Below are 12427 nucleotides of genomic sequence, written 5' to 3' on the forward strand. Positions count from 1 at the left end.
CATAAAATACAAGGGGGCCCATGCATACTTATTTGAACTATAAACTACAAAAACTGCCCATGAGTCCTTAAATCTCTTCAATCAAGGCACATTTAAGGTGTAATAAAACCCTACCAGTGACTCTTTGCAGTCAAGGCACATTTAAGGTAGAATAAAACCCTACCAGTGATTCTCTGCAATCAAGGCACCATTAAGCTGTATATCATGCTTTGAATTCAGTCCCATCCTTCCAACTCGTGTAATTCCTTCTTTCAGGACATAAAGAAGCATCTCAGACAGCTGTGGGTCTTCATTTAGATTGACCAAGTTAGGAAGCTTATTGTCCACTTTAAAAGTTATTCCTGCTTTCTGAAAATAAAGGCAAGAAGAGTGCATTAGATCCATTGTGCTGAAAGAAGAAAAGAAACAACTGGTAAATGCACACAAAGTTTTCAATAACAAAAAAAGTATAATCTAGTAAATGCCTCCCACCCCCAGCAAAAATTACCTTATGTACACAAATTTAGTTAGGTCACCTGCATATAAGCAAAGAAACATGTCATTTCATTCAGTGTTCAGCTGATTTTGTAGAACTGTTCTAACCATATTATATATACGAATGAAGTCCAAAAGAACAAAATAGAGAAATTGCTTAAAAGACTTGGCTCCTTTCAAAAGAATGGGTCAATCCCAAAATGGTTACTCTATAATATCAACATAATATACTGACAACATTCAAACTGTTGTAAATGTTGCAAATTTCAAACAGAATTTGAAATTAAGCCATTCCATTTAAAAAACCAGTAACATAATCAGTAAATTTAAAAAACAGGTACTTGCTGAAAAATGTCTTATATTTCAAGAACATTTTGCCCTCAATGTACTGCAATAAATAAATCTTGTAATTTATAATAGATGATCCATCAAAAATCATTACCATGCTTGGAAAATAAAGACTAACTATTTAAAAGTTGGTTTACTGTTCCATAAAAGTGATTTTCATTTCTATTTTAAAAAAGGAAAAAAAAAAAAAACAAGAAAATTTGGACATGGTAATTTTAACATGACGGTAGAGTAAACACACACTGACTAATGAATAGCAAGAATAATGGAAGCCAACACTTGTCATAAAAATGTGAATAGAATATGAAAAAGACAGGAATGTCTCTTTCATTGTTGTCGTTGTTTTGGGTTTAACACCATTTTTCATCACATGATAGTCTATGTACGGCAGCCAGTATATCTGGTGGAAGAAGAACTCAAAATAATCCTGGGAATAACACCATTTTTCATCACATGATAGTCTATGTATGGCAGCCAGTATATCTGGTGGAGGAAGAACTCAAAACAATCCTGGGAATAATACCATTTTTCATCACATGATAATCTATGTATGGCAGCCAGTATATCTGGTGGAGAAAGAACTCAAAATAATCCTGGGAAGAACTGCTAACCCATGGGAAGCTACTGGCAAGCTTTCTCACATAACCACATGGCATCTCTTTTGGAAGCACCTTACTTAATGGGCTAATTTATTATTGAGATAATTATTTCCATTCTTCCACTCTATAAAAAGTTCTTCACAGCTGAACAGTAATTTAGTATAAACAAGCTGATGTATACTTCTTAATAATCCCATCTTATGGTCTATAATCTTTCATATAACAAAAGATAATGACATTACAAACAGCCACTGAGCAGGGGAAGGCTGTGAGAAAGCTAAGATAGCCAGAGCTGGTCTAATTCAGTACCTCACTGTGAGAGAAACAGGCTAGCCAAAATTGGGCTAACCCTGTACCCTTATGTGAGAAGGCCAAACTAACTAGACAAGAAGACCCAGCTAGTTAGAACCCTCATTACCCAACAATGCTATAGTATAATTGTTGCTGAATGAGAAATGTCTATCCACTTGGAAGGGAGAAAAACTTCAGCCTTTAAATGGCACATATAAAAATCTAATTCCATCATCTGCCTACAGATAGAAATATTCCAAGCACATTTGTCCAAATAGAGCAATTTTTATAGAATCATGTTCACAAGACAGATATATTTAGTGATCAACAGGGACAAGCCAAGATCTCACAAATGTTCTTAGAGTGGGACATAAAGCCTTGAATTCCAGAAAAAAGCTGAGGTAAATGAACCAGGTACTTCTTACTAACTTACCTCCAGTAACTTGGACTCTTCTAACTTCCTTTCTTCTGATTGTTTCAGTCGTTCCTGCCATGATCTACAAAAGAGGTTGTGTCTTTATAAAATGCCAGAAACAATCACAACTTGTAAAAGGAGTGCTCCAATTATGAGTGAATCTGAAAATTTAAATAGAGCTGTATTTTTTCTCACCAACATTCTTGGTTTTTGGACTGTTCTATGATGGCAACAAGTAAGCATGAAAATGCACTGAATTAGACAGAATAAAAATACAACTAAATCTTATAACTGTGTGACAAAATTACATGAAAGAAGATTACACAGAAATATGATACATGTTTATCCAGCTGCTATCACCTTGTCATTTCTTCCATTTCTTTCTCTCTGGCCTTCAGCTGATCACGCAGACAGACTATCTCTGCAAGAGTCCCTGTCTGCGCCTCTTCTGAGTTCACGTTCCCTGTCTGGAGTCTCAGATGCTCTATTTCTGCTCTCAGTTCTATAAAGAAAAAAATCTATTATATATGGGGTTTTATTTCTTTAGCTTTTGAGTTTCAAAATTTGGACATGAATTGCACACATAAACTGTAAACCATCTTTCTTAAAAAAGATAAAACATGTTAAAAGTTAAGCCGTTGTCTATATTAGAATCTTCTGTTACATTTTAAGTATAATAATTTCCTAGCTGACATTTTAGTATAATAATTTAGTATGAATTGGTTCTACCACTGGAAAGTATTAGATGGTTCTGCCACTGCAAAGTATTAATTGGTTCTGCCACTGCAAAAGTATTAACAGATTCTACCAAAGGTCTAACAAATTGATACAATCCATTTCAATACAACAAAAACCAAATTGAACAATTAAAAACCAAGCTAGAACTTAAAAAATGATTTCCTTACCTCGTATGAGCTTGGCCTTCGGATCTTCATTTACCCTTGCCACATTAACAATTGATCGTGCCTGTTTTGCATATGTTTACATGGTTAAGGAAATATTTGTGAAATACATTAATAACTCAATTATTGATTCATTTCTTTTGTTCTGCAACTATTTCTCTATCAATCTTCCCTACACACACACACACACACACATTCATACATCTGCATATATACATTTCAATGATTGGTTAGGAAAAATGAATAAATATGCATAGCTGCCAACCTTCCAGGCTCACAATTAGGGAAAATAGGGATAAAAAGTCATGAATCTGGACACGAATTTGTGAAAAATACCATGACAATAACTCCATCCACTCTGACCGTCAATACTACACTATATCAAGATCGCAATATAAAACTAAATCACTACATATATGCAGAAATATATCTGCATTTCTATTTATTATGGTATTCATAAACTTGTTCTTGGTTATTTATCAAGACATGATACTGTGGCAGACTTGAACTTCCTCTACTGCTTGATCGTAAATTTGTTTTCAAAACAGTTCAGGCTTCTTGCCTGCTGGTTGATCTTGGTGACTAAAATTGCTGACAAATTTTCTGCACCTAAGGAGGCCCTAAAGTGTCTTATTTTTCCTCACTAGAGAAAATACTTTTTCACTGTCTCTGTTGCTGTGAGGAATGCACAGGGGCTGCAGCACTTTTGGTTCTTCCAAAGGAAAATTTGGAAGCGATCTTAGGGTCCGGGTTCATTTGTCGGAACAAAATATTTAGCATGGTCTCCAGCTGATAAAGGTAGATTGTGTTCAACAAGAAAACTTGCAAATAATGCTTAAGTGTTGGTAGCTTGCAGGTCTTCTGTCGATGGCTTAAAATATTCCAGAGCTGAAATCTGTGAATTCTTAATTTTCCCAACTTCTACGTGTTTTCTGCAACCAATGTGCTTCCTCACATCATCTCTGCCACCATGCCCAACGCTAAAATTTGTGGCACACTGTGTGCAAAAAGCATGATGTATATCAATGTTTAATGGCAGAATGCATGGCCAATTTTTGGTATATTCCAAATTAAACTTCACTTTTTGAGCAATACATTTCTTTTTCCTTGGTGGTGAAGCCATTTTCAAGATCTTACATGTGATGCAGAACGGTAATTCAAATCAGTGTTGGTGACACATGCATGGAGCAAAATGCTGGTTAGACCCCCATTTCTGTCAAAAGCATTTGTAAAATTACTCTTATACATATAGATTAAAATAGGCTAAAATGCTTGCTACCGGGCCAACTGTACCAATTGGCTGTAGTTCTACTAATATTGCGACCTGCAGTACAAGGGCATTTTGGCAACTGCCAATATCATGACTAGCGCTTAACGGGAAATAGGTTATTTTATTAAAGATTTAAAATCATTGAGAACTGGAGAATTCAAGGAATGTTTGCTTGTGGCGTGAAAACGCGAATCGATGAAAAAGTCGTGAAATTCACGCCAAAATCATGAGGGTTGGCATCTATGAATATAGATTAAACCAGAGGCAAAATAAAAGAATCACTCCTGCAGAGAGACTAATACACAAAATGCCTTTAGAATACTTCAGTCAAATACAGATAATATATCCCTTCTCCTAGGTCCCCTCTCCTCTCAGTGTACATTCTACTATTTATACCAGTACATAATGGTGATCACCCTCAGTGTACATTCTACTATTTATACCAGTACATAATGGTGACCACCCTCAGTGTACATTCTACTATTTATACCAGTACATAATGGTGATCACCCTCAGTGTACATTCTACTATTTATACCAGTACATAATGGTGATCACCCTCAGTGTACATTCTACTATTTATACCAATACTTAATGGTGATCACCCTCAGTGTACATTCTACTATTTATACCAGTACATAATGGTGATCACCCTCAGTGTACATTCTACTATTTATACCAGTACATAATGGTGATCACCCTCAGTGTACATTCTACTATTTATACCAGTACATAATGGTGACCACCCTCAGTGTACATTCTACTATTTATACCAGTACATAATGGTGATCACCCTCAGTTAACATTCTACTATTTATACCAATACATAATGGTGATCACCCTCAGTGTACATTCTACTATTTATACCAGTACCCTATGGTATAACACCCTCAGTTTATAATCTACTGTTTTTGCCAGTACCCTATGGTTCAACACCCCCAGTTATACCAGTACCCTATTCTACAAACTATTGATCTACCAATTAAAAATACCAGTACCCTATGGTACAACACACTTGATATACCACTATATACACCAGTACCCTATGGTTCATCACCCTCAGTTCATATTCCACTATTTATACTAGTACCCTATGGTACAATAATCCCTGTTTATTAACTATTTATAAAAGAATCCTATGGTTCATCACCCTTGATATACCACTACATACATCAGTACCCTATGGTATGTCACCCTTGATATACCACTACATACATCATTACCCTATGGTTCATCACCCTTGATATACCACTACATACATCAGTACCCTATGGTTTGTCACCCTTGATATACCACTACATACATCAGTACCCTATGGTTTGTCACCCTTGATATACCACTACATACATCATTACCCTATGGTTTGTCACCCTTGATATACCACTACATACATCATTACCCTATGGTTTGTCACCCTTGATATACCACTACATACATCAGTACCCTATGGTTCGTCACCCTTGATATACCACTACATACATCAGTACCCTATGGTTTGTCACCCTTGATATACCACTACATACATCAGTACCCTATGGTTTGTCACCCTTGATATACCACTACATACATTAGTACCCTATGGTTTGTCACCCTCAGTTTACATAATATTTATATCCATATCCTGTGATTCATCACCCTCTGTTCACATACCACTATTTATACCAGTACCCTGTAATTCATCACCCTCAGTTTACATAATATTTATATCCATATCCTGTGATTCATCACCCTCAGTTTATATTCTATTTATACCAGTATCCTGTGATTCATCACCCTCAGTTTACATAATATTTATATCCGTATCCTGTGATTCATCACCCTCAGTTTATATTCTATTATTTATACCAGTACCCTGTGATTCATCACCTTCAGTTTACATACTACATGTATTTATACCAGTACCCTATGATTCCTCACCCTCAGTTCATATACTATTTGTACCAGTACCCTGTGATTCATCACCTTCAGTTTACATACTACATGTATTTATACCAGCACCCTATGATTCCTCACCCTCAGTTCATATACTATTTATACCAGTACCCTGTGATTCCTCACCCTCAGTTTATATACTATTTGTACCAGTACCCTGTGATTCATCATCCTCAGTTTATATTCTACTATTTATACCAGTAACCTGTGATTGCTCACCCTCAGTTTATATACTATTTGTACCAGTACCCTGTGATTCATCACCTTCAGTTTACATACTATTTATACCAGTACCCTGTGATTCATCACCCTCAGTTTATATTCTATTTGTACCAGTACCCTGTGATTCATCACCTTCAGTTTACATACTATTTATACCAGTACCCTGTGATTCCTCACCCTCAGTTTATATACTATTTATACCAGTACCCTGTGATTCCTCACCCTCAGTTTATATACTATTTGTACCAGTACCCTGTGATTCCTCACCCTCAGTTTATATACTATTTGTACCAGTACCCTGTGATTCATCACCTTCAGTTTACATACTATTTATACCAGTACCCTGTGATTCATCACCCTCAGTTTACATACTATTTATACCAGTACCCTGTGATTCCTCACCCTCAGTTTATATACTATTTGTACCAGTACCCTGTGATTCATCACCCTCAGTTTATATACTATTTGTACCAGTACCCTGTGATTCATCACCTTCAGTTTATATACTATTTATACCAGTACCCTGTGATTCATCATCCTCAGTTTATATTCTACTATTTATACCAGTACCCTGTGATTCATCACCTTCAGTTTATATACTATTTGTACCAGTACCCTGTGATTCATCACCCTCAGTTTATATACTATTTGTACCAGTACCCTGTGATTCATCACCTTCAGTTTACATACTATTTATACCAGTACCCTGTGATTCATCATCCTCAGTTTATATTCTACTATTTATACCAGTACCCTGTAATTCATTACCCTCAGTTTGTATACTATTTATACAACACTTTGTTTCCATGGTAGCACAGAGAAAATGAATATGGAAAATTGTAAATATCAAAAAGGAACTCCGAGTAATTTGCTTGACATATACCAGTTTTAGCTTAAGTCACTTTAAAAGTTTGCAAGTTAGGCTCTGTGCATGAAAATGTTTGCTAACAGACAGAAAAATGCACAGAGAGATATCTGTATTCTACTGTTATACATACCTAGGAGAATAATAAAGAAAATTCCTATAATTCGTCAAAGCAATTGACACTAAAAAGGATATCGCAGAGTACTAAGAGTCTCCTCTATGTGTGAGTTGGCTGGGCTGATTGTGGCAATCATTGTTGTCTTGGAGTTACCTCCTAAACTCTCTTTCAACAACCTGTAATTCATTTAAAATATCAACATACTTTCAATTTTCCAACTTTATAAAAGAACCAAAAATTGTAATTACTTAACACAGATATCACACCAAAGTGCATGAAAACGTACCTCAATATGTAACTTAACCAGAAGTATTGATGAACAGAATGACGAAAGGTAACACTAACAGAATCTATGTTAGAGAAGGAACCAGACGAGACAAGTAAAATCCCAGTTGAGAAGTTACATTATTTTCCTTCAGCAAGGCTCTGCCAAGCAAGAAGACAAAAAAATGTAACCCCTTGACTGGAATTTCTTGGTATCCATGTAAAACTCCACACATTATTTTTCTCACACAATTTTTGCCTTCAAATTAAAAGAACCCTTCATTTTTGCAATACAGCACATTCAACATATACAATATTCATCAGGTGTTATTATTTCTCACATTTTTTTAATAGGTCAATCGTTGATTTTTAAAATCAAAATCAAAATGATCATCTCAGTAGAATCCAACAATAGATGCCGTTTACACCCACTCATTTTTCTATATAGGTCAGATGCTACTGTTTGTTAAACAGTGCATTAATATGAATACGTAAATAATGGCATGACCAGCAAACATCTATGCATGAGAAAATATCAAACAATATTGTAATAGTAATGCGATATCATCACACTGAATCATTAAATGTCATCTGAAAGTAACAAATATTTTATCTTATAAAGAAAACTTGAAAAAGTAGTTTATAAAGATGAAATTTTTAACGTTTGATAAAGTAGTTCTTACAAGTGCAGCGACTAGCAGGTGGACATGTTGGAAACAACCCAGATGAGGCAACCAGGCCAATTAAGAATAGTAAGGTTAGCAAATCAGCTAGATTTCTCTGTTAAACAGATGAAAATATGTCCGACCACATTTTGTAATGGGGCACAAAAATACAATTGACTCTTTTGCTTTTTTTTGTGTATGTGTAGGCATGATATGGATTTTCAACGTAGCTTTAACAATTTTTTCAGTCATATCGCTACGATGTCTGCTGTGTGGCAGTTTATAGTGATGTCTAGCACTGGGGCATCATGTCACAGACATGTAGCATGATGTCCCACCCAGTGACATTATCCTGACACCAGGCTGACCAGTCCTAGCAAGGCAGCTGTTAGTACCATATTTTATAAGTCTTTGGTATGACTTGGCTGAGGTTCAAACCCGCGACATCTTGCATCTGAAGCGGATGCTCTAACCACTAGGCCACCGGAGTGGTCTTTCCTTTTTTCCTCAACAAAATAAATCATGGTGCCAGGAATGGTTGTAAAAACTAAAACGCTGATTTCTGTAAATCAGTAAATTTTGCAATTTTAGATTTTCAAAATTTAGATTGTACAGGAGTAATGTCACTTGACTTCTAAGTGCTTGAATGAAAGAATGTGTATAGTTGATGAAGGACAGTTCTATATCAATTTCAAAAGAGAAATTCCAAAAAGTATCTTTTGTGGGCAGGTGTACAGTAGATAAATGCATCACATATGCCATTTTTTACTGCAAAATAATTGTACAATTGTCATATAAAAGAAATAAATGATGGCAATCACTATACATACCATGTCAATACGGAGTCCCTGTAAGGGATGTAAGGTTTCTTCTTTTTACCATTCTGTGCAGACTGTTCTGACAAAAGGGAGATAACTTTTCCCAGTGTCAGTAAGGATTTATTGATGTTAGCTCCCTCCTAAAGAGTCACAAATGAATAAATAAATCTGTATTTTAGCAACGAACACAGATGCAGATAAATTCATCTAGCAAAAGAATTATGCATTACATGTAAAACAACATATTTCATTCCTATGAATGAATGACAACTTCGGTTTTAATGGTTCAAAACGACATTGAATAAAGTCAAGTAAAACTTGCTCATCTGACCCCGAAGTCTGACAGATGAACCACGATTTTCTTGACTGTCTAGAGCAGTGGCTCCCAAAGTGGGCAATACGCCACCCTTAGGGGCAGTGTGATTACCGAGGTGGGAACTAATGCTTAACAATGCTTGTTATGGGGTAAGGTAAGGGGGCGCTGAGGATAACTACGGGGGAGGGTCTAGTCTGGAGTGTCTTCCCACTAATTAAGATATTTAATTCCCCATACCAATTCATTATTTTAATAATTATTCTCATGTAATCAATATGACAACCTTTGAGACCACCAGGAAAAGATAGCATGTTTTATTTGAAGATTTACATCACTAACTGCTATCTAACATTATTCAATTTCATGATGCATCACACCGTCAAGATCACAGTGAATTAAATTTTACTGGTGGAGTACCAATAAGAGTCTCACCATTAAGAAGACTTAAGCATAAAACAATTCAAATTTTGGTTCTCCAAATCAGTGTTTACAAACACTGCTATCCATGCAGCAGAAAAAAACAGTTACCAGACTAAAGCATAAAACAATTCAAATTTTAAGTAATCCAGTGGAGGCTTGTTTTCCAAATTCTTAATCATCCAAATTTGTCTGTTCATTCAAACCAACATTATGCTCATCTGGTGTCTGTGATAAGTCAGCTCTCATTACAATACACAGTCTTATTATAATACAGTCTCATTATAATACAGTCAGCTCTCATTACAATACACAGTCTCATTATAACAGTCAGCTTTCATTATAATACAGTTTCATTATAATACAGTCAGCACTCATTATAATACAGTCAGCTCTCATTATACAGTCTCATTATAATACAGTCAGCTCTCATTATACAGTCTCATTATAATACAGTCAGCTCTCATTATACAGTCTCATTATAATACAGTCAGCTCTCATTATAGTCTCATTATAATAAAGTCAGCTCTCATTATACAGTCTCATTATAATATAGTCAGCTCTCATTATAATACACAGTCTCATTATAATACAGTCAGCACTCATTATAATACACAGTTGCATTATAATACAGTCAGCTCTCATTATAATAAAACTGTACAACAGAATATTCCAGTTCCAACATAAACAGAAACAAATGTGTTCAATAGTATATTAGACATTTAGAAAGGATATTCAAGTTTGGAACCCGATAGTGATTTCCTTGTAAGAAATATGCATATTTCGTTTGTTCTTTACAATGCCACTGTCATTCTTTGGAATTTTACTTTCACCAGGAATGTCTACTCACAGTATGTAAATATCTTACTTTCTTTAAACATGGAATTTTACATGTGAAAAAATATGTTAGGATTTTATAATAATTAAATTAGGCAACTCTTTCTTCTCATTTACACATGCTGTTTTAACCTCAATAAGACAAGGAAAAAAACCCTTCTAAACTGAAGGCATCTGCTTCACAACTAATTTATCACTTCAACAAAATGACCAAACATGGTCATTGTAATGCGACTTCACTGTATACATAAATGGTAATTGTAATGAGATTTCACTGTATACATAAATGGTAACTGTAATGAGACTTCACTGCATACATAAATGGAAATTGTAATGAGACTTCAATGTACACATAAATGGTAATTGTAATGCGACTTCACTGTACACATAAATGGTAATTGTAATGCAACTTCACTGTACACATAAATGGTCACTGTAATGAGACTTCACTGTACACGTAAATGGTCATTGTAATGAGACTTCTCTGTATACATAAATGGTCATTGTAATGAGACTTCACTGAATACATAAATGGTCATTGTAATGAGACTTCACTGTATACATAAATGGTAATTGTAATGAAACTTCACTGTATACATAAATTCTTTATAAGCCTGATTATTCCTTTATTTCCAAGGAAACATTTTTATTGGTTTAAATTTGTGTTATGTATTGCTCACAAAATCGATGAAAACTGATACAAATTAATTAAACTAAGGACAAAGCTCCCAACAATCAAAGCCATACTTAAGACCTCAAATGTTTTTGAAGAATCAAAGGAAATACTCTGACCGACAAGACTAGATGGTACAATTCTCAAAATTTTTGGACAACTTACCCGAAGCCTCTCACCACTTGTCATAGCTTGAGACTGCCGCTCACTGCCTGCCAGATCCACGAGATTGATTTTACTCGTTATCGAGTGATCATGTTCATGACCTTCCCACATCTCGGTCTGCAAATAAAGAGCAAATAACATGTGTAATTAGTAAAATTGGTAATAATGGAAGGAATTAGTGCCATGTACCATGTATATTAAAACTCTTAAATGAGTGCCATGTATATTAAAAACTCATAAATGAGTGCCATGTATATTAACAACTTCTAAATGTGTGCCATGTATATTAAAAACTCTGAATGAGTGCCATGTACCATGTATATTAAAAACTCTTGAATGAGTGCCATGTATTATTATAAACTCTTAAATGAGTGCCATGTATATTAACAACTCCTAAATGAGTGCCATGTATATTAACAACTTCTAAATGTGCGCCATGTATATTAAAAACTCTTTAATGAGTGCCATGTATATTAAAGACTTTTAAATGAGTGCCATGTATATTAAAAACTCTTAAATGAGTGCCATGTATTTTAAAAACAGATAAGTGATAATCTAATATTTAAAAAGATTTTTCCATATAAACAAAATTTTCACCTTCTAGTCAGTTGTAAATCATTGTTCTCTATTTATATTTCAAATCTAGCCTGTACACTTTTGTCCAGGGCAGAACAGTGGTGAGGACCAAGCGAGATTTAATGCTCAATTCATTCATCCCAGCAACTACTATATCTGTGTCTTACCATCACTGTCTACTTTGTCTGGGCCGGGACAATAGCGATGGCTCAAGTCATACCAGTAACTACGATCTGTTTGTCTGTCTTACCATCACTGTCT

At 35.0% G+C, this 12427-nt stretch overlaps 1 protein-coding gene across 1 annotated transcript in view; it reads right to left on the reverse strand.

Moving 5' to 3' along the window:
- The window catches only part of LOC149777690 (kinesin-like protein KIF14), a 79046-nt gene that overhangs the window by 32810 nt on the left and 33809 nt on the right, over window positions 1–12427 (reverse strand). Inside the window, exons 7-13 of the mRNA XM_089938742.1 lie at window positions 11591–11707; window positions 9195–9322; window positions 7513–7611; window positions 3033–3106; window positions 2488–2629; window positions 2146–2209; window positions 164–348 (exon numbers count right to left, since the gene is read on the reverse strand). Of these exons, the coding sequence (XP_089794868.1) occupies window positions 164–348; window positions 2146–2209; window positions 2488–2629; window positions 3033–3106; window positions 7513–7611; window positions 9195–9322; window positions 11591–11707 (809 nt within the window). The remainder of the gene's footprint in view (window positions 1–163; window positions 349–2145; window positions 2210–2487; window positions 2630–3032; window positions 3107–7512; window positions 7612–9194; window positions 9323–11590; window positions 11708–12427) is intronic.

This window comes from Sinohyriopsis cumingii, chromosome 17, assembly GCF_028554795.1.
Source record: "Sinohyriopsis cumingii isolate HCF-2022 chromosome 17, ASM2855479v2, whole genome shotgun sequence".
NCBI classification, from domain to species: domain Eukaryota; kingdom Metazoa; phylum Mollusca; class Bivalvia; order Unionida; family Unionidae; genus Sinohyriopsis; species Sinohyriopsis cumingii.